Source organism: Canis lupus, chromosome 5 (assembly GCF_048164855.1).
Source record: "Canis lupus baileyi chromosome 5, mCanLup2.hap1, whole genome shotgun sequence".
Taxonomy (NCBI): domain Eukaryota; kingdom Metazoa; phylum Chordata; class Mammalia; order Carnivora; family Canidae; genus Canis; species Canis lupus.
Genome location: NC_132842.1, coordinates 80,017,314 through 80,039,469, shown reverse-complemented (window position 1 = coordinate 80,039,469; position 22,156 = coordinate 80,017,314). Strand labels below are relative to the sequence as shown.

General features: G+C 56.9%; 1 protein-coding gene across 3 annotated transcripts; it reads left to right on the top strand.

The window, feature by feature from the left end:
- Positions 1 to 74: 74 nt before the first annotated feature.
- On the top strand, positions 75 to 21,847 carry SLC66A1 (solute carrier family 66 member 1). 3 transcript variants are annotated; one of them, XM_072828081.1, is made up of 8 exons: positions 75 to 168; positions 4,561 to 4,729; positions 14,782 to 14,911; positions 15,400 to 15,487; positions 15,844 to 15,986; positions 16,116 to 16,208; positions 16,574 to 16,759; positions 17,283 to 21,136. In XM_072828081.1, exons 2-8 carry the CDS (start codon positions 4,566 to 4,568, stop codon positions 17,352 to 17,354), a joined length of 876 nt encoding a protein of 291 aa, XP_072684182.1. In that variant the 5' UTR covers positions 75 to 168; positions 4,561 to 4,565; the 3' UTR covers positions 17,355 to 21,136. The 3 variants fall into 3 exon arrangements, with proteins under 3 accessions (XP_072684182.1, XP_072684183.1, XP_072684184.1); XM_072828082.1 differs by having other exon boundaries at positions 88 to 168; positions 4,564 to 4,729; XM_072828083.1 differs by lacking the exons at positions 75 to 168; positions 4,561 to 4,729 and adding an exon at positions 14,465 to 14,605 and having other exon boundaries at positions 17,283 to 21,847.
- Positions 21,848 to 22,156: the final 309 nt, after the last annotated feature.

Genomic DNA, 22,156 nt, shown 5'->3' with positions numbered 1-22,156 from the left:
CGCGCGCCGCCCCCACGCACGCGCGGTTCGCTCCCGCCCCTCGCGCAGGAGGCGGGGCTACGCGGCTCGGGGGCGGGGCCACGCGGCTCCGGGGCGGGGCTTCGGGTCAGCTGACCCGGGCTGTGCAGTCCGACCCCAGAAGCCGGGCGGGCGGCGGGTCGTGGCGCGGTGAGTCGGGTTGGAACTGGGGGGTCGGGACTCCGGGGCGCCCCCGCCGCATCTCTCCAGGGGCCTCGTGCAGCCCCTGGGCCGTCTTGGGGCTTCCGTCCGCCTCCCCGGGGCGCGAGGTCCTGGGACGAGGCTCGGGGCCGGGGTTAGGTGGCCCCTGGGGCGTCTCTTGGACCAGCCTGGCCAGGGGTCGGGATCTGGGTCCTCACTGCAGCGCCTGGTGCGGGCGGACGGGGCCGACGGCTTTGCGTTCCGCAGGGCAGGCCAGGGCAGGGGCCTCGGCGCGGCTGAGCGCTGACCCCCGCAGCTGCCCTGTCATTATCCCCGACAAACAGGCGGCGCTGGCCTGAGTCACCAGGTGGCCGGGGATCCGGAGGCCTGCAGTGGGGACGCCGTGTTCTGCAGGGAGCCCAGATGGCCCTCTCCCCTCCTGTGCCTAGGACGAGTTTTGGAGTGTGTGGCTGGAGGCTGGGTCTGGAAGGCTGAGGGCTGGCCCGGGCCTTGTCCATTCACCTACCGAAGGCTGCTTCGCGCTGGTGCCCCGGGGAGGGCGGCGGGGGGGAGGAGTTCGGGGGGGGGTCCCCCCACTAGAGCCATCCCAGGCTGTTACCATGGAGTGGCTAATCTGCCAGGCACCGTTCTAATCCCTTGGCCTGGATTATGTCATTTAATTCTGCAGTCGGTCTAGGGGCTGGAGACATAGGTTATCCCCCCCCCCCCCCCCCATTGTACAGATTGGAACTCTGAGGCTCAGTCACTTGCCCTGCAGTTCTGTGCTTGTGGACACCTGGCCGGTCAGTTCTAGAGTGCTCTCTCCTCGAACCTAGGTCATCTGAGCTCACAGCTAGTTTGTTTACTTCCTTCCTTCTTCCCTCCCTTCCTTCTTTCTTCCCTTGCCTTTCCTCTCGGTCTCTCTTTCTCTCTGTCCCCTCTTTCTGGACCTTTACTGTGCAGCCGCTGCTTCTGGCCCTGAGAGTCCGTCACAACTAGCGTGAAGGGAGAGGTATGAGCTTGAGGAGCAGGCTTAGCTGAGGAATGTGATAAGCATTCTTCAGATATGTGAATGGGGGGGAGGGGAAGAGGTGACAGGTGTCGTCTGACCAGCCTTTGCAAGGCGTCTTTGAGGTAGCATGTTAGAATGAGGTACTAGTGTCTCCTTACCTGGCCCTCCAGGGGGAGAAGGACACACTCTTTTTTTAAAGATTTTATTTATTCATGAGAGACACAGAGGCAGAGACACAGGCAGAGGGAGAAGCAGGCTCCATGCACGGAGCCTGATGTGGGGTCGATCCCAGGACCCCAGGATCAATCACGCCTTGGGCCAAAGACAGGGGCTAACCCACTGAGCCAAACAGGGATCCCCTGAGAAGGACCCTCTTAAGGGAAGAGACCACATGTGCAGAAGCCTGGAGGCTTGCCACTTCCATGGGAAGCTTCCGTGGGAAGCATCTTCCGGACTCAGCTTGGAATCCAAGAGAGGAGCTTGGGTGCGGCCGGAGATGCCTTCTCCAGCGCAGGCTTTCTCCAAGCGTGGTTGTTTGCACCAGAAACAACTGGTAGTGCTTTTTTTTTTTTTTTTTTTTTTAAGATTTTATTTTTAAGTAATTTTCACATCCGATGTGGGGCTTGAACTCACAACCCTGAGATCAGGAATTGCCTGCTCTACTGACTTAGCCAGCCAGGTGCACACCCGGGGTTGCTTCTTAAACCCAAAGTCCCTGATCTGAAGTCCAGAGACACTGAGCCTGAATTCTGGACGTGTGCCCTCTGTGGCACCAAGGCACCCACCCCTGCTGTGGTCCTTGTCAAACCTTGGATGCAGTCAAGCTTTGTTGCAACCCTGGACATCCATTCTCATGCTGCTGTGTGACCAGGAGGTGGGCCCGTTCCCAGAAGCCAGGCCTGGCGCCCAGGCAGGCTCCCTAGCTGGGTCAGAACCTACAGATGATGGCCCCCGGGAGAAGGCCTCTTCGGGTCAGGATCAGGTGTGTCTTAGAGCATCCTGAGCTGTGCATGTGCCCTGTGAAGGATCGGGGACCACCCACCCACTGCTCTGGGCCCTGTGAGCCAAGCTATAATGCTCAAGACACCCCCTTCCCTCACCAGTGATGTATTCACTTTATTTCCTCCCTAACCTGGTGAGAAGCAGGCAAGGGGTGACCTCAGGGTGGTTGAACTCCTGGATTCTCATCCTTAAAATAGTCCCCAGCACACGTTTGGTCACGCATGGGCCGAGAGCCTTCCTTATGTGCATTTCATCTGCACCACAAACCCCAAGGAGCCAGGTCATCATCTTCATTCTACAGACAGGTTCAGGCAGGTTCCTTATTTGGGCAATGCTACCCAACCTTACCTGGAAAATGGGGACAGTATCCCCCACCTCACAGGGAAGTTACGAGGGTGGCAGTGAACTGGATGGGCAGACACAGAATCTGTAAGGGGTCGATGTGGGGGTCTAGTAGGGGGACAAAGGACTTGCTTGGAAATGCCTTTAGTGCAGCAAAGATGACAGTACTTACCCAGACGGTCTGCTAGCCTGGGTGGCCTTGCAGGTGCTGGTGGCAGGACATCAGGTGAAGAGCTCCTTGATGTGCTAAAGGTCATCCAGGTGGGTGGCCAGGATGCAGGAAGAGGCTGTCAGCCACCCTTGCCGGGCCCTGCACATACAGCAGTGACCCTGGCACACGTGACCTGGACACTGTTACCCCCGGCTCGGGGCTTCTGCCCATGGCCCATCACAGTAGGCCTGAGAGTCCCACTTCCTGAGAAAAGAAGCTGACTGGCTTCCTTCCCTCCTCACTTCCAAGAGTCTGGCCAGAGTGACGGTCCATTCAAGGGCTATGACAAAAGACCAAAGACCGGGTGGCTTATAAACAACAAACATTGATTTTTTACAATTCAAGAGGCTGGAAAAGTCCTAGGTCAAGACACCAGCACATGTAGTGTTAGGTGAGGGTCTGCTTCCTGGTTCACAGGTGGCTGTCTTTCTCTGTGTCCCCCTACGTGGCAGAAGGGGCGAGGGAGCCCTCTGGGGTCTCTTGTATAAGGGCGCCCATCCCATTCCTGAGAGCTCTGCTCCCCTGACCCAAGCGCATCCAGAGGCCCCCCCCCAATGCCCTCACACTGGGGGGTTAGGTTTCCACGTATGAATCTGGGGGGCCACAGACATGGTCTGGAGCACAGGGCGTTGCTTTATGGGGATCCTGGGCCGGCTGAGGGCAGCAGGAACTGAAGGTAGCTGGGGAGTCAGTCCGGCGAGGACAGCCTCTGGGCATGGGGAGAGAAGGGCGGACCTGCCTCTGGCTGCTGGGGGGGTTGGGCAGCCTGCCCCACGGGGACAGAGCGCCTGAGGCAGCGTGACAGGGTGGCCAGGAGCTGCGGCTTGGGGTCCCAGGCCCGGCTTTGACTCCTGCCTCCACCGCTTCCTGGCCCGATGTTAAGTCACTTCCCTGGTGCCTGGGGTGTATCAGGAGCCCCCGTGTCCCCTTCATGGAGTTGATGTGGGGACAAAATGAGGCAATGCCTGCAAGGTGCTAGGAGCAGAGCTTGGTGATCCGGGGCCTGGTGAGTCTCTCCTGGTAGAGGTGGCGCCATCGGGCTCCGCTCGCTCTGCCTTGTCTGGGACTGTCGCGCAGACGGTGACTGCCGTGGCCACTGCAGGGCGCCCGGGCATCAGGAGGGGAAATTCCTGCCGCTCCTGGGACCCGCCACTTTCAGGCTTTGTGGGCGGTGAGAATGGGAAGGTGGCTCCGACTCCTTGGCCGCAGGCGTCCCACACGTGCTGGTGGAGAATCGGCGGGGTGCCAGGCTCGAACCCGCGGCCTGCGCAAGCTGCCCCACCCCCACCCCCACCCCCAGGCCGGGGCGGTGTCCTCTGACCCCTGTGGGCAGACAGCCCTACCTTAAATAAGAGAACCTACTGGTTCTCCCTGCTGGTCTAACTCACAAACCAAAGATTGGACACAATGTAAATGTTGGGGAGCAGGAACAAAGTGATTCTGAGGGTTCACTGCCTGAAGCCTTTCAGCCTCAGGGCAACTGTAGGAGGGAGGCCGGGTAATCACCCTACAGATGGGGGACCTGACGCCCAGGGAGGCGGAGGCTCTTGCCCAAAGTCGCAGCCTTGAAGAGTTTTGGTAAAGCTGGCATTTGAGCACGTTCGTCCCTGCGCGCAGACCCAGCGCTCTCCCTGCACAGGTGGTTGTCACAGGGGTGCTTTGCTCTCAGTCCTCCAGGCTGAGCGTGTCCTAGGGTCTGGGGGCTTGCCCTGTGCTGGGGGATAACGGGATGGGCGAGGCAGGGGGCGAAGAGCTCAGGAGCCCAGGGGCCGGACCTCCCAAGGCTAAAGGCCCCCTCTCTTTCTCCCTGGACACCCCTCCCGAACTCCCACAGCAGCCATGGTCTGGAAGAAGGTGGGCTCCGGCAACTTCTCCGACTGCCCCAACGGCTCCCGCCCCTGGATATGGGACGTGTTCGGCGAATGTGCCCAGGATGGCTGGGACGAGGCCAGCGTGGGCCTGGGCTTGATCTCCATTCTCTGTTTTGCAGCATCCACCTTCCCGTGAGTAATGGCAGGGCGCGGGGCCCGGGACAGGGGGTGCGGTGGGTGATGGCTCAGGCACTGCCCGGAGGCAGATCACGGGCGCTGGGCCTCTCCAGACTCAAGGTCAAGCGTGAGCCCTCCACCACTCCCACTTGCTGACTTCCAACCCACCCTGGAGGGCCCTGCACTGAACTGCACCCTAGGTCCCACCTTATGCTGGGCGATGCCGACACACAGATAGTAGTAACAACCTTAACACTCGCTGTTTGTTCAGTGCACACTATGTACTTCAGTCCTAAACACTTGAAGTGTTCTTAGCTCACTTAATCCTCGTAACCCTGTGAAACAGGTACAGTTACCATCCTTGCTTTATGGATGGAAGGAATGGAAAGTCAGAGAAGCTAAGTAACTTGCCCTGGGTTGCACAGCTAAGAAGAGAGGAAGCAGCAGAGGGGGGGGAGGGCTCAGATGTCCCAAACACAGCCCTTGTCCTGTGACAGTCTGGTGGGTGGCCGGCAAGCAGTGATTACAAAATAGTGTGATCCCTGCTGCTATTGAGGAACGGAGACGCACTGTGACTTGGGAGAGTCACTTTGCTGCTCCACGGCTCAGCTTCCTCATCTGCAAAACGGGAATGTTGTTCCCTCCTTCCCAGGGTTGGTGTGAGGATGGCACGAGGGAGTGTACGTCAAGCGCGGGGCTCTGGGCCTTGGCACAATGTGGGCAGAGTCCCGGGGCTGGACAGAGTGTGTGGGGGTCAGGGGCACGGGGAGACGTGAGGTCCGAAGGCCCTGCAATGTGAGGGTTCTCTACGGTCAGGAGACGGGCTCTTTATCCTGAGGAAGATAAGGGTTTCATCAGGAGCTCGGCATTTTTGAAAAATAGCTTTTTGGAGAGATAATCCACATATCATATAATTAGCATCTTTACATGTATAATTCGGTGTTTTTAGAATATCCACAGAGCTGCGTATCCACTGCCATAATCAGTTTTAGAACATTTTCATCACCCTAGGGAAAAAAAAAAAACTAAAGAAATGAGTCATTCCTTATTCCCCCCGAAGCTCCCAGCCCCTGGCAACCACCTGTCTACCTCCTGTCTCTATATAGATTTGCCAACTCTGGACATTTCCTGTAAATGAAATCATAGAACATGTGAAAGACTGGCTTCTTTCACTTACCAGAACGGCTTCAAGGCTCACCCACATTGTAGCAGATGTCAGGACATCATTCCTTTTATTTCCAAAGAATATTCTAATGTGTGATGTTCCACATCTTATTCATTCATTCATTCATTCCCAGATGGACATTTGGGCTGTTTCCACTTTTTGGCTGTTACAGTGAAGGCCACTGAACATTCATGGGCCAGTTTCTGTGGGTACATACGTTTTGACTTCTCTTGGGTGTATGCCTACATAGTAAAATTGCTGGGTCATGTGGTAACTGTATTTAATCTTTTAAGGATTCTTTTTTTTAAAAGATTTATTTATTTATTTATTTATTCATTCATGATAGATGTAGAGAGAGAAAGAGAGAGGCAGAGACACAGGAGGACGGAGAAGCAGGCTCCACACCAGGAGCCCGATGCAGGACTCGATCCCGGGACTCCAGGATCGTGCCCTGGGCCAAAGGCAGGCGCCAAACCGCTGGGCCACCCAGGGATCCCCCAAGGATTTTTTTAAAATTTTTTTTTTTCTCCCTCTGCCTGTGTCTCTGCCTCTCTCTCTCACTGTGTGCCTATCATAAATAAATAAAATTTAAAAAAAAAAAAAAAAAAAAAGTAAAAAGGGATCCCTGGGTGGCGCAGCGGTATAGCGCCTGCCTTTGGCCCAGGGCGCGATCCTGGAGACCCAGGATCGAGTCCCACGTCGGGCTCCCGGTGCATGAAGCCTGCTTCTCCCTCTGCCTGTGTCTCTGCCTCTCTCTCTCACTGTGTGCCTATCATAAATAAATAAAATTTAAAAAAAAAAAAAATTTTTTTTTTTTAATTTGTTTATGAGAGACACACAGAGAGAGGCAGAGACATAAGCAGTGGGAGAAGCAGACCCCCCACGGGGAGCCCGATCCCAGGACCCTGGGACCACAACCTGAGCCAAAGGCAGATGCTCAACCACTGAGCCACCCAGGTGTTCCTCTTTTAAGGATTTTTTTTTTTTTTTAAGATTTTATTTATTTATTCATGAGAGACAATGAGAGAGAGACAGAGACACAGGCAGAGGGAGAAGCAGGCTCCACACAAGGAGCCCTATGTGGGACTCAATCCCGGATCCCGGGATCACGCCCTGAGCCAAAGGCAGACACCCAACCGCTGAGCTACCCAGGTGTCCCTCTTTTAAGGATGTTTTTTTTTTTTTTTTTTTTTAATTTACTTATGATAGTCACAGAGAGAGAGAGAGAGAGGCAGAGACACAGGCAGAGGGAGAAGCAGGCTCCATGCACTGGGAGCCCGATGTGGGATTCGATCCCGGGTCTCCAGGATCGCGCCCTGGGCCAAAGGCAGGTGCTAAACCGCTGCGCCGCCCAGGGATCCCCAAGGATGTTTTAAAAAACATTATTAAGCCCTGATTTCATGACTTAGTCTGGTCCTAGTGATGTCATTTTGGGCCTCTGTTTTTTTTTTTTTTAAGAATTTCTTTTTTAAAATTTGTTTACTCATGAGAGACAGAGAGAGAGAGCAGCAGAGACATAGGCAGAGGGAGAAGTAGGCTCTTTGCAGGAGCCACATATGAGACTCAATCCGGATCCTGGGATCACGATCTGAGCCAAAGGCAGCCGCCCAACTGCTGAGCCACCCAGGCGTCCTAAAAATTTTTTTTTTTTTAAGATTTTATTTATTTATTCATGAGAGACACAGAGAGAGAGAGACAGAGACACAGGCAGAGGGAGAAGCAGGCTTCATGCAGGGAGCCCGACATGGGCCTCGATCCCAGGTCTCCAGAATCACACCCTGAGCTGCGGGTGGCGCTAAACCGCTGCGCCACCGGGGCTGCCCAGATTTTTTTTTTTTTTTTAAGTAAAAATCTCTACCCCCAGCGTGGGGCTCAAACTCACAGCCCTGAGATTAAGAGTCCCATGATCCATCCACTGAGCCAGCCAGGCATCCCCTGCGGTTTTCTTTTTAACAGGGAACTAACTGCCAGACTGTTTTCCAAAGAGGCTGCACCATTTTATATTCCTTTTGTATTCCTTCCAGTCGTGTGTGAGGTTCCAGTGCGTCCATATCCTTCTCAATGCATATGTTTTTCCATCTTTTCATTATAGCCGTTCTAATGGGTTTGAAGTGTTATCTCGTTATAGTTTATGATTTGTATATGGTTTTAGATTATTATTTGCCTGATGGCTAGTGATGTTAAGAAAAGATCTTTTCAGATCCTTTGCCCTTTTTTTTTCTTTTTAAAAAAAATTTAATTTATTTCTGGGAAAAAAAGGCAAAAGATAAATAAATTTAATTAATTTATTAGAGAGCACGTGTGAGAGCACAGGCAGAGGCAGAGGGAGAAGCAGATTCCCTGCTGAGCAGGGAGCCCTATGCAGGGCTCTGAGATCATGACCAGAGCTGAAGACAGACACTTAACCGACAGAGCCACCACAGGTGCCCCCTTTGCTCACTTTTCAATTGGATTATTTTTCATTTTGCTGTTGAGTTGTAAGAGCTCTTTATGTAGTCTGAATACGATAGCCTCATCTGACATGTGATTGATTAGTAAATATTTTCTCCCATTCTGTGGGTCCTCTTTTCACTTCCTTGAGAGTGTCCTTTGAAGCACAGAAGTTCTAAATTTGGATGATGTACAGCTTATCTCTTTTTTCTTTTTTTGCTTGTGCTTTTGGTGTCACATCTAAAAAAACATCGTGGCCTAACCCAAGTAACAGAGACCTACCCTTATGGTATGAGGAGCGCAGCTGGCTCCAGGGGGTCCCAGACAAATCAGGTTTGAGCATTCACCCAAAGGCAGAGACATGAGTGGTGGTGAAATGAGAAAGGAGCTTATCTCCACGAGGCTGACTCTGGGAAGACTGCAGACTAGTGTCTCAAAGACTGTCTCCCAGGTGTTGAAAATTCCTCCAGGTTTATATAAGGAAAGTGGGGGACTCTGGTCGGTGGGAACATACGGGGGTGCGGTGAAGGTCATTCTCTTGGGGTCAGTCACTCTGGGTCTTGCTGGCTCAGGGCAGTCCTTGTTGCTTGAGAAGGTACTTTCGTTTCCTTTCCCAGGATGCTTTGCCCACGTGGTTTTTTGCCTGAGTTAAGGGATAAGCTAGAAAGAAGAGCTTAATCAAGATTGAAAGTTTAAGGCCAAGGGGCAGGCGCCTGGGCGGGCTAGGTCAGTTAAACCTCCGACTCTTGATTTTTGGCTCGGGTCTTGATCTCAGGTCACGAGTTCAAGCCCTGCGCTGGGCATGGAGCCTACTTAAAGAAGAAAGTTTAGAAAGAAAGTTTGACAGAAGTTTCTCCAAAGAAGACCTACACATGGCCAACAGGCACATGAAAAAATGCTCCACATCACTTGTCATCAGGGAAGTACAAATCAAAAGCACAATGAGATACCACTTTGCACCAGTGAGAATGGCTAAAATTAACAGGACAGGAAACAACATGTTGGTGAGGATGTGGAGAAAGGGGAACCCTCTTGCGCTGTTGGTGGGAATGCACGCTGGTGCAGCCACTCTGGAAAACACTGTTTGTCAAGAAGTTAAAAATAGAGCTACCCTACGACCGAGCAATCGCACTACTGGGTATTTACCAGCAGCTGTAGTGAAACAACGGGTGCCCGCACCCCAGTGTTCGTAGCAGCAGTGTCCACAATAGCCAAACTGAACAGAGCTGAGATGTCCTTCGACAGATGGATGGATCAAGAAGGTGTGGTGTCTACACACAGTGGAATAGTACTCAGCCCTCAGAAAGGACGGATGGAATGGAGGGTTTGTGCTGAGTGAAATGAGTCAGTCGGAGAGAGACCATCATCATGTGGTTTCACTCACACGTGGGATGTAAGAAATAGTGAAAGGGACCATGAGGGAAGGGGGGGAAATCGAGTGGAAAGAATCAGAGAGGAAGACAAACCACGAGAGACTCCTGACTCTGGGAACCAAACAAAGAGTTGCAGAAGGGGAGGTGGGTGGGGGGACGGGGGGACTGGGTGACAGGCACTAAGCAGGGTGCACGATGGGATGAGCACTGGGTGTTACACTATATGTTGTCATATTAAATTTAAATTTAGGGCAGCCCCGGTGGCTCAGCGGTTTAGTGCTGCCTGCAGCCCAGGGCCTGATTCTGGAGACCCGGGATCGAGTTCTGTGTTGAGCTCCCTCCTGCATGGGGCCTGCTTCTCCCTCTGCCTGTGTTTCTGCCCCCCCCCCCCGCCCCCGTGTCTCTCCTGAATAAATGAATAAAATCTTTTAAAAATTTTTACATTTTAAAATGTATAAAAAGTTTGAGGTCAGAATGGTGGTAGTCAAGCCCTCTTTTGCTGTCTTTTCCACAACAGGTTTGTAGATTTACCTGATTCTGACATCAGTGTCCACATGTATATTTTCCCCACACTGTCCAGCATTTAACAGTTCAGACCCTGTTTACCTTGGGACAGCATCAGATCCCACAGGTTAGGGGCTCGGTCCCACAAGGCTGCCCCTCCCCCTTCAGATGTCAGTGGCAAGTCCACGTTGTCACCTGTGCTTCTGATACGTGTAGACCAGCTATAGACTGGAGGTCCTAACAAACCCCTTACTTGAGTTTGACTAATTTGGGAGAACGGCTCACGGTCGACTCACTAGATCACCGACTTCTTACAAAAGGAGGTTAACTTGGGAGCAGCCAGCTGGCAGGGATGCCCAGGGCAGGGGATGCGGACGGGGGCCTGGAGCTGCTGGGTCCTCTGGTCACCGACCTGGAAGCTCTCTGAACCTGTCTGTTCGAGTTCTGGAGGCTTCGCTGCACAGGCCTGATTGGTTACATCATTGGCAGCTGGCGACTGGACCCCATCTCCAGTCCCTCTCGCTTCCCCAGAGGTCAGGGCAATGGGAGTGAAAGTACCAATGGTTTAGTCACATCACAGCCACCAGCCCTCATCTTGAGGTGACCCAGAGGTGTTCCAAAAGGCACCTCATTAACATAACGAATGGCACCTGTATTGCTCAAATCACTTAGGAAATTCCAGGAATTTTACTTAGCAATATGCCAGGGATGGGGTGAAGACCAATTTATTTTCTTTTTTCTTTTTTCTTTTTTTTTAGGGGAGGGGCAGAGGGGGAGAGAGATGCTTAAGCAGGTTCCACACCCAGCGTGGAGCCCAAGACGGGCTCCATCTTAGGACCCTGAGATCCTGACCTGAGCCAAAATCAAGACTCAGATGCTGGGCAGCCTGGGTGGCTCAGCGGTTCAGCCCCGCCTTCAGCCCAGGGCCTGATCCTGGAGACCCAGGATCAAGTCCCACATCAGGCTCCCTTCATGGAGCCTGCTTCTCCCTCTGCCTGTGTCTCTGCCTCTCTCTGTCTCTCATGAATAAATAAATAAAATCTTTAAAAAAAAAAAAAAAGACTCAGATGCTTAATTGACTGAGCCACCCAGGTGCGCCCCTATATTTCTTATTATGAATCACAGTATGATAGAGGAGGTTTTAAATTTAGGTCTGTTGGGATCCCTGGGTGGCGCAGCGGTTTGGCGCCTGCCTTTGGCCCAGGGTGCGATCCTGGAGACCTGGGATCGAATCCCACATTGGGCTCCTGGTGCATGGAGCCTGCTTCTCCCTCTGCCTGTGTCTCTGCCTCTCTCTCTCTCTCTCTGTGACTATCATAAATAAATAAATTTTAAAAAAATTTAGGTCTGTTAAAAAACAAAATTCCACTGGTGAAATTTGAAGACACAGTTTGGGTTATTAAGCCATTGGGCAGCATCCTACACGGCAAATAGATCTTTAAAAAATTCAACAGATTTGTTTTTGCGAGAGAGAGAGAGAGCGAGCGAGCGAGCACATGAGTAGGGTGAGGGGCAGAGGCAGAAGCAGACTCCCCACTGAGCAGGGAACCCAGTGGGGGACTCAGACCCTGGGATCATGACCTGAGCTGAAGACCAACAGCTGACTGACTGAACCACCCAGGCGCCCAGCAAATAGATGTTTTTTTTTTTGTTTTTTTTTGCAAATAGATGTTCTAAGGAGCTTCCAAAATGGAAGGTTTTTATAGGAAAGACAGTGGGGCAAGGAATTAGTAGAAAAAAAAGAAGGGATTAGATCCTGCAAGCTCACTTTCCTGCAGGGGGTCTTGGTAGGTGACGTCATGTTCCTTTGTGGGGGGTGGAGACATGTGACATGGGACAGATTACCTCATTGCTACTGACCAGAAAATTCCTGAGCGATTAAGACTACATTTCTGGGGGAGGTTGAAATATGATTAGGTTAGTTTTTAAGCCCCTGTTTGGTGATTTGGCCTAAGTGACTCCACCTTGGGCCTGTGATTTTCTTTCTTTCTTTCTTTCTTTCTTTCTTTCTTTCTTTCTTTCTTTCTTTCTTTCTTTCTTTCTTCTTTCTTTCTCTTTCTTTCTTCTCTCTTTTTTTTTTTTAAAGATTTTTATTTATTTATTCATGAGAGACACAGAGAGGCAGAGACACAGGCAGAGGGAGAAGCAGGGTCCCCACAGGATGCCCAGTGTGACACTCGATCCCAAGATCCCAGGACCAGGCCCTGAGCTGAAGGCAGACACTCAACCGCTGAGCCACATAGGCGTCCCTGTGGTTTTCTTTTTAATGGGTCTTTGGTACAGTTTGCGTCGTATTTTGTGCACGGTATGGGGGAGGAGTCCAATCTCGTTCTTTAGCTTGGAGATACCCAGTTGTCCCAGTACCATGTGTTTAAAAGACCATCATCTCCCCGCTGAATTATCCTAGTATCCTGTTGTGGACTTGGCAGTTTTGCTGAATGAGCTTGTTCTAGGTGCTGTATGTAGTAGGCAGGTTGCAAGTAAACAAAAATAGGTGCCGTCCTTGGGTTTACAGCGCTTCCATTCTGGCTACCCTGAAAAGGCAGTCTGGGAGTCTCAGGGAAAAAGGACTGGTAGGACAAGGAGTGAGACCGGAGGCAGGGGGACCAGCCGGGAGGCCGTGGAAGCCATCCAGCAAGCAGCGCTGTCGGGGGCATTGGAGAGGCCCTTCCAGGCTGACAGGACAGGTGTGGGTGACTCACAGAGGCTGATGGAGAGACGCCCTGTTCCAGAGTGAGCGCATCTCTAGAGCTACCTGGGGAGCTGGCTGAGATCATGTTGGCCCTGCCTGAGGCCGGCTGGCTCACCAGGGAGGGGATCAGAGGCCTGGGAGAGAGCCCCAGGTGACAGCAGGAAGGTGCCTGTTCTTCTGCCCCTCCTTAGGACTCAGCCTTCCTTGGGTGTGTCACAGTCACGGTCCCTGAAATCTACGACTTGCCAAGTCACGTGTGCTACAAGGGGCTGTAAGGGCCATAGGCTAGACCTTACTTAGGGACCTTCTGGGTGCCAGGCCTGCATTGGACACTCTTCCTGCCTTCAGGGAGCTTGCGTCTGGGAGGGACAAGGACATCCCGTGTTACGGAGGAGGAAGTAGAGGACACGGGCGAGCTTGTGTCAAGAAGGCGTGGGGAGGAAGTGATACTTCCTGAGCCACAAAAGACAAAAAGGAAGAGGAGAGAGTCAGCTGTCTGGCTGCCGATGAAGAGTCTGGAGAAAGGGAAATAAGTCCTGGTGGAGGGGGGGGACAGAGGGACAGCTGGCCCTGGGGGCCTTGTGAGGACACGCTCAGGAGGATGCAGGCCCTCGCTGGAGAGCAGCAGAAGGATCCGAGTGACTTCGGCAAGCCTGGGGTTTCAGAAGGGCCCTTGAGAGGGAGGACAGATTCAGGGGGAGCCAGGCTCGGATGGGGGACAGGCAGGTGCACGGGCAGGGGTGGGTCCCGACAGGAGGAGGAGAGGGCAGGGTGGCCGTGGGAAGAACCGGGGCCATATCCGGCTTCTCGGCTTCTGACTTGGGTGATGGGTGGGATGAGGTGCTCTTTAGTCCTTTAATTTAAATACACACAGACGAGGGGCACCCCGGCGGCTCCATCGGTTAAGCGGCCGACTCTTGGGTTTCGGCTCAGGTTATGGTCTCAGGGTCGTGAGATCGAACCCCACGTCCATCTCCGTGCTCTGCACTGACTCTGCTTGGGAGTCTCTCACTCTCTCCCCCTCTATCCCCCACCACCCGCACCCCCACTCTCTCTCCCTCAAATAAACCTTAAATAGAAAAGATTTTTTTTCTTTCCCTCTGCCGCCCCCCTAAAATAATAATAATAAATAAAATCAATACAGACGATTAAACAGAAATGTAGAGTAAATGGCAGTTGTAGAAAGGATCAGAGCGACCAGAGCCTGGGGGCTGGCTCTGACACTGGCTGTGACGCTGGCGCCAAGGCCCCGAGTGACGTGACTTGGCCCGTCCCACACGGACTAGAGCTGCCCTCTGGGGCTTCTGCAGGGCCAGCAGGTTAGCAGCACCGAGGGCGCGGGATTCTGCTGAGGCCTGTCACCTGTGCTGTCACCTCGCACTGACACCGGCCGGAGGTCTGAAGAGAGGGCCTTTGGGAAAGGAACCAGGGGGTCCCAGCCGCCCACCGGGGCATGAGCTCTGGGGGCACAGCCCTGCCCTCCCCACTGCCCTTTGAAGGAACCGGGCTGTGGTTTGGCCCAGCTTCTCCTCTGCCGCTCGGGACACAGCACAGGCCAGGCCCTGGCTCCCGCCACTGCCACCGTCGTCTGAACCCCTGCCTCCCTGTGTAGGCGAGTGAATGTGGGGTCCTGACACCAAACTCCAGGTGCCCCCGGGGAGTCTCCGGGGTGCTGTGGAGGGGAATCTGATGCCCTAGAGACCCCTGGTTGGCAGAGAACCCCCCCGGTGAGCGTCCGCGAAGGGCACAGGGAGGCTCCTGGGGGTTCTGCCTGCAGGGAGGCTGGGCTCCCAGGGGACCACCTGTGCCCCCCGCCCCCGACGCCTTCATCCCCCCCCACCCCCCCGGTCCCCCGCTGCAGCCCTGCCCTCCCCTGAGCCCCTGTCTTCTTCCTCTCCTGCAGCCAGTACATCAAGGCCTGCAAGGCCGGCAACATGGACCAGGCGCTGTCTCTGTGGTTCCTCTTGGGCTGGATCGGAGGAGACTCCTGCAACCTCATCGGCTCCTTCCTGGCCGACCAGCTGCCCCTGCAGGTGGGTCCCGCGGGGGGTGGGGGGTGAGGGTGGGGGGCAGCTGGCAGGAGCATCCCGCCCCCGACCATTGCTCCTGCCGTGCAGCCCTGGTCCACACCCTCTCCGGGCCTGTCGCCCGTCTGCAGAACGAGCACATCAAACCAGAGGGTGCCTCTGGGGTGCTGGGCACCCCGCTGAGCTGCCAGGGTTGGGGGGGGCCTGGAGGAGGAAAGGTTTGCCTTCGGGGGGCGGGGTGGCAGGTGCCGGGAACCACAGGCCAGCATCGCATCTTCCCCGCTGGGAAGGCCTCAGCCGGGACCCTCAGTTCACCCCTGAGCCCCATCTGCCCCGCCGAGGCGCGCCCGCCACCTCCCTCCGTCCGTGCAGGCCGGGCCCTCCGCGTCCTTCGGGGACGGGGACCCAGACGGGGCCCCAGGAGGTCCGGGCGGCGGGGTCGTGGGTCGGGCCGCCTGCTGCGTGCCTGGTGCCCTGAGCCCCGCTTCCCGCAGACCTACACGGCCGTGTACTACGTGCTGGCGGACCTGCTCATGCTGTCGCTCTACTTTCATTACAAGTTTAAGAAACGGCCCTCAGCGTGTGAGTGCGGGTGGCCGGGCGGGTGGCCGGGGACGGGGACGGGGTGGCGGGAGGGCCGGGCCTCGGGGGAGGTGGGCTTCCCCCGGCCTCACCTGACCTCACCTGGGCTTGGAGCCGAGGTGACAAGGACTCAGGTCACAGTGACCCCGGGGATTGAGCAGGGGTGACAGCCGGGGTCACTTGCGGGCGGGGCGGCCTGGGAGCGTCTGTTTCTGCGTGGGCGCCCCGCCCTGGAGGAGGGTGCTGCTGCGGACGGCGGGCTAGGTAGCCCCGAGGGGCTGGGGCGCGGGCTGGGGCGTGTCCTGCGTCCTGGTCGCTGCTGCCCCGTGCGACCCTGGCTCCCTCCCCCGGCGCAGTGTCTGCCCCCATCAACGCGGCGCTCCTGGTCAGCTCGGGGGTGGCGTGCGGCACCCCGCTGCTGAGGCGCGCCGGCCCCGAGGCTGCCCCGGCCGAGGTCTTCCGGGGCCGGACGCTCCTGTCCGTGGAGCCGGGCAGCAAGGTGAGCGGGGGGTGCGTGACGTGGCGGCTGGGGCCCCGCCGGCCACGGGTGGGCCTCCCCCCGCGAGGGAGCCCGATGGCACGGCGCACCCCGGCCCCTCGTGGGCGCTGAGCACCCCCGCCCTCTCAGCCCTTCACTCAGCAGGAAATCATCGGCTTCGTCATCGGCTCCGTGTCCAGCGTGCTGTACCTGCTGTCGCGGCTGCCTCAGATCCGCACCAACGTGAGCCGGGGCAGGGGCGGGGGGGGCTCGGTCACCTCGTGCTCTGTGTGCAGAAGGCCCGGGCCCAGCTCGGGCGGGCGGGGCGGGGAAGGCTCCCCCGGGCCTCCGTGTCTGCCTCCGGGACTGGGGCGCAGCGGCAGGTGCGGGGGGGCTCGGCCTGCAGCCCTCCGAGGGGAGGAGGGAGTGGCGGGGGCACAGCGAGGGGCAGCGAGGGGCAGCCGGGCTCCCGGGGACCTGGGCCGGGTGGTGGGAGTGCGGATGCTGGACGCGGGCCCACGGCGGGAAGCCAGCTCGGGCGCACGGTGTGACGGGGCGGACCGAGTGGCAGGAGCCCCGGCCCAGGCCTCTGACCTCCCTCCCCCCAGTTCCTGAGGAAGTCGACGCAGGGCGTCTCCTACTCGCTGTTCGCCCTGGTGATGCTGGGGAACACGCTGTACGGGCTGAGCGTGCTGCTCAAGAACCCCGAGGTGGGCCAGAGCGAGGGCAGCTACCTGCTGCACCACCTGCCCTGGCTCGTGGGCAGCCTGGGCGTGCTGCTGCTCGACACCATCGTATCCTCCGGGGTCGGGGGCAGCGGGGGGCAGGTGGCAGCCTCCGTCTATCCAAGAGGGGAGTCTGTGTGCCCAGCACCCCAGGGAGCTCCCAGCTCGGTGAAGCGGCCGCCGGCACCCCCTTCTTGGCGGTGGCACTGAGCACTTCGGGGGAAACCTGTGTCACACCAGGGGCTGTCTTGGTTTAGAAGGTCAGCCGAGGCCTCTGCAAGTGCTCCTGGGAGGAGGAGGACGGGGAGGGGGGGCCTTGCCTCAGCTTGTGCAAAGGCCCTGAGGAACGGGGGGGGGGGGGGGGGAGTTGATGAGCCCGTCCAGGCTGGAGGAGTGTAGGCTGGAACCGGGAAGAGGCTGTCCTCGAGATCCTTGGGGGGGGGCTGCAGCTGCGGCTTGGGGCCTTGGCCTCAGGGTGGGGGCAGGGTGCGGGGTGGAGGGGAGAGGGGAGCAGCTCTCCAGGGAGCCGAGGCCCCCAGGGTACGTCCATCCCAGCCTCCACTCAGTTTGGCCTTGACATCGGCGCCTCCAGATCTCCATACAGTTCCTGGTGTACAGGGACACCGCCACCTCCTCGGAGCGCCAGCCCCTCCTCCCCAGTTGACCAGGACCTCCAGAGGCCACTCCCAGGAGGGGACAAGTATGGGCCGGCCCGGCGCTGCTGCCCCCGGACTGGGCCATGGAGGGAGCCGGGGGCACCTGGAGGCCCCGGCCCAGCTGCGTCCCCACCTCCAAAACCTCCTGGCCGCCGCTTCCAGGAACCCGGACTCTGCGGGGAGCGAGGAGGAAGTGGGGCGCCAGGGCCAGCCCCTGCCCCCTTGGGACACCCCCTAGTCTGAAGCTGCTGTCCCTTGGGAGCCTCGAGGGAGGGGTTGCAGCTGCACCCCCGGCCCCCTCCGTCCGCCTGCGTGCACACTCCTCGGAGCGGGGCGTGGCCGCAGCCGGGTGACCCCAGGACCTTGCTGCTGACCCCGGCCGGCCGAGTAAACGGTCCCTGCCAGCGAGGCGTCCTTCTGCTCCTTCCCCGAGGTGCTGGGGTCCGCGCTGCTCTGAGCAGCAGCTTCCAGGTCGGGGCCCGGAGGTCGGGCTGTGGCAGGGCCAAGCGGGCCGCCCGGCCTCGGGGGGACCTCGGGTTTTCTCCCCTGCTCCTGGGTAACAGACCCCATCGCTGGGGGTGAGGACGCAGCAGCGAGAATGACAGGGTCCCGGCCTCGCGTTGTCAGGAAGAAGCAGAGTAGTTAAGGTTCAGATCTTGGGTCTGCATCTCAGCTTCTCTGTGCCTCAGTTACCTCGTCTGTGAAATGGGATGACACTGTTCCCAGTTCATATGTTCTTATTGTTCTTATAAGATGGTGTAAGTAGCGGCGGACGTCAGCCCGGAAGCCTGAACGTAGTGAGCGCGCCGTAAGGTCAGCTTTGATCATTTATAGCTGGAGGAGAGGCACGTCCAGATCGCCCTGCAGATCAGAGACCTTCCTGGAGGAGGTGACCTGCAGGATGAGCAGGAGATAGCAGGGGGAGCGTGGGAGGTGTTGCAGGCAGGAGGGAGGAGGTGCAAGGGCCGGGGGAAGGGCAGGGGGAGGACAGCTCAGCCCGGAGCTCCACTTCTGAGCCCCAACCTCACTGCCTCCCAGACCCTGTTCTGAGTCCACTTTCTTGTTGGCCATGACCCTGTGGGGCCCGAGGGCTGGTGGGGGAGAAGCGTGTCTCAGGCTCTCCCAGTCTCTTCTGCCCTGGGGGCCGGAGGGAGCTCAGCCGCAGGGTCTGCCCTCTGCCCGCAGGAGGCCCACAGCCCAGTGAGGTGCCGCTCAGATTTGCGGGGCGCAGCGTGCCCAGGCCCAGGCCTCACTGGGTGGCTGGGATTGGGGGGATCCGGCTCCTGTCCTTGCCAGCACGGAGGGAAGGAGGGAAGACGGCTGCGGGGCCCTGGGGGTAAGGGCTTTGACCCGGAGGAGACCGGGAAGGCTTCATGGAGGAGGAGGGCCCTGGAGCAGACTCTTCTTTTTTCTCCTTTCCCTTTCCCTTTCCCTTTCCTTTCCCCCTTTTCCCCCTTTCCTTTCCTTCTTTTCTTTTCTTTTCTTTTCTTTTCTTTTCTTTTCTTTTCTTTTCTTTTCTTTTCTTTTCCTTTTCTTTTCCCTTCCTTCCTTCCTTCCTTCCTTCCTTCCTTCCTTCCTTCCTTCCTTCCTTCCTTCCTTCCTTCCTTCCTTCCTTTTTTAAAGATTTTGTGTATTTATATGACAGAGGAGACAATGGGCACAGGCAGGGGGAGCAGCAGAGGCAGAGGGAGAAGCAGACTCCCCGCCAAGCAGGGAGCCCAATGTGGGGCTCTATCCCAGGACCCTGGGATCATGACCTGAGCTGAAGGCAGATGCTTAACAGGCTGAGCCCCCCAGGGGCCCCCAGTGGAGCAGAATCCTGGAGGCAGAGCGGGTCAGGAAGGGGAAGGTGTGTGCACAGGCCTGGAGCTGTGGGTCTGGGCTGCTCCCAGGATGGGCCCCCAGAAGTCAGGCTGACGGCAGGGTCGTGGGGCAGGGCCGAGGCGGCGGGAGACTGGGTCGGGGGGACACGACACGACGGGGAGAGCATGGGGGGGTCTGAGGTGCAGGGGGGCAGCCAGGGCGAGTCGGCCCGGCCATTGAGCGCCCGTTGCGTGTGGGGCCGGGTTGGGCCATCCCGGGTCGGGCACTTAGGATGCAAAACCGGCTTTGAGGGCCCCAGCAGCTTTCCGCCCCGCGATCCGACCCCCGGCGGGCTGAGCCTCTGTCCCCCCCCTCCCCCATCCCGCCGGCTCCGCCTGGGCCAGTTGGGGCGTCCTGTGCCCCGTCTGGTCGCCGGTGGCCCGCTCGCGTGGTGGCGGGAGCCCGCGTGCCCATGGCTGGGGACAAGCGGCACAGCCCTGCGCGCGGCCCTGGCCCGGGAGGCGGTGGCTGGCGGCTGCGGTGCCCGGCCTGTGTCCCGCCTTGTGTCCCGCCTCACGGCTCTGGGCTCCGGTCCCCTCCCCTTCGGGAAGGCCCGGCTGGGAGGGCTCAGGCCCCGGAGCGCCCTGCGGACGACGCGGTCACGGCCAAGTAAATGGAGGAGCTTGTCCTCCGCGGCCGAGGGTCCGCCAGTCCCCACCCCCACCCCCACCCCCACGGCGCCGGCCAGGTGTGCAGGGGGTCGGGTGGCTGCAGAGGGTGGGGCCTGCCCTCCAGGTGCGGCCTCAGGCCCTGCCTCCCGCCTCGTGTGTGCGGCCGCGTTCTGCATTCGGGTTTCAGGCCCAGGCTCCGCACTTGTCACTCGCCCTTGTCCGGGAGGGATTGTCCCTCTGGACACTCATGGGGAGCAGGAGGCTGGGCCGGCCCCCCCAAAGAGGCCTAGCCTGTAACTACGGAGATGCCGTGAGTGCAGACGCCTTGGCCTTGCGCAGAGCCTGGTCCCCGTGTCCCCGGAGTCCTGGCGGGGTGGGGGTGGGGTGGGGGAAGCAGGCAGGTGGCGATCTCTGTGGCAGCAGGAAGGGTCCCGCATGTGTGTCCCCAGACCCTCCCAGCCGGGGAGGAGGGTTCCCCTGGGTTAATTCAGTGAACCTGGGGTTTAAGCCACAGCGTGGATGTGGCCTTCAGCCCCCAAAGTGGAGAAAGGGGAGCACCCCACAGCTCACTCCCCTCTCTACCTCTTCTGCTATTGGACTTGGCCTTCACTGTTGCTGGATGGATGGACCGCGGAGGCCCCTGGGTAGGCAGCCCGGTGCTGAGACCTGACTCCCTGCCCCAACTTGCCAGCGCTTACCTGGTCAGGTTACTGTTAGCCCTGCGGCGGGAGTGGGGCTTGCCTTCCGCTCGGGTTAACTCCGGGGGAACTGTTGATCTGTCCTGCAGCCCCAAGGACACAGCCACCCATTGGGATCTCTGGGCCCAGCACAGAAGTGGTCCGTAAAGATGATTTTTATTAGTGGGCACGACCCTACCCCCACCACAATGTGGGCTGACTTCTGTCCTGCTCACCGCAGTACACAGTAGGTGCTCAGTAAGTGAATGAGAGTGACTGTCCCTCCAGGAGCCCTCCACCTGGTGGAGGAAGCAGGCCCATGACGCACAATCACAGCACTACCGGATGTGTACACTTGACACAGGGGAGTGTATGGTGTAGGAGTTCTAGCTCCAGGACACTCTTTAAAAAAAAAAAAAAACAGGTTAGTGATTACTAAATCTGCATGGAAGTTACAGGTATAAGAATATATTCCATCTTGGGTGGATGGATGCGGTAACTGGATGATGGACATTGAGGAGGGCTCGTGACGGAGTGAGCACTGGGTGTTCTAGAAGACCGATGAATCGCCGACCTCTACCTCTGAAACCAAGAATACATTATGTGTTAACTAAATTTAAATTAAAAAAATTAAAACTATATTCTAGTTTGCAACATTTCTACTATTTGATGGTAACCCAAATGCCTAATGTGCATGAGGAATTGTGAAGAATTTCATCACTAGACCGGTCAAAAATTTGCACGTATGTGACACTGTCTTCATTCTGTGAAGCAGGAATTGGCCATTGACGTTGAAAAGTTGCACAGAGATGGGGCACCGGACTGGCTCAGATGGTGGAGCGTGGGACTCTTGATTTTGAGGTTGTGAGCTCAAGCCCCACTTAGGGTGTAGAGATTACTTAAAACTTTTTTAAAGGTTGCACAATAGAGAACAGGGGCGCCCGGGTGGCTCAGTGGTTGAGCGTCTGCCTTTGGCTCCGGTTGTGGTCCCGGAGTTCCAGGATCCAGTCGGTCGGGCTCCCTGCGGGGAGCCTGCTTCTCCCTCTGCCTGTGTCTCTGCCTCTCTGTCTCTCATGAATAAAAAAAGAAATCTTAAAAAAACAAAAAAGGTAGAGAACAGTGATAGGGGTACGTGTCTCTGAAGTATAAAGATTTTTAATTGATGGGCAGCCCGGGGGGCTCAGCGGTTTAGCGCTGCCTTTGGCCCAGGGCCTGGTCCAGGAGACCTGGGATCAAGTCCCATGTTGGGCTCCCTGCCTGGAGCCTGCTTCTCCCTCTGCCTGTGTCTCTCCGCCTCTCTCTTTCTGTGTCTCTCATGAATAAATAAATAAAATCTTTAACAAAAATAAATCTTAAAAGATTTTTAATTGAGAGAGCATGCGTGCACTCATGCAGGGAGAGAGAATCTCAACCAGATGCTGCTGCTGAGTGGGAGCCCGACGTGGCTCGATCTCCCAACCCTGAGTCATGACCTGAGACGAAACCAAGAGTCAGGCACTTAACTGACTGAACTACCCAAGTGCCCCTGACATAGTATTCTGAAAGAGAAAATTATAGAAAATTAAAAATACGACATTAAAAAGTTTTGTACGTTTCAATAGACTTTAGAAAATTTCTTTAAATTGAATTTATAGAAAATATGCTGTGAACTTCATCTTT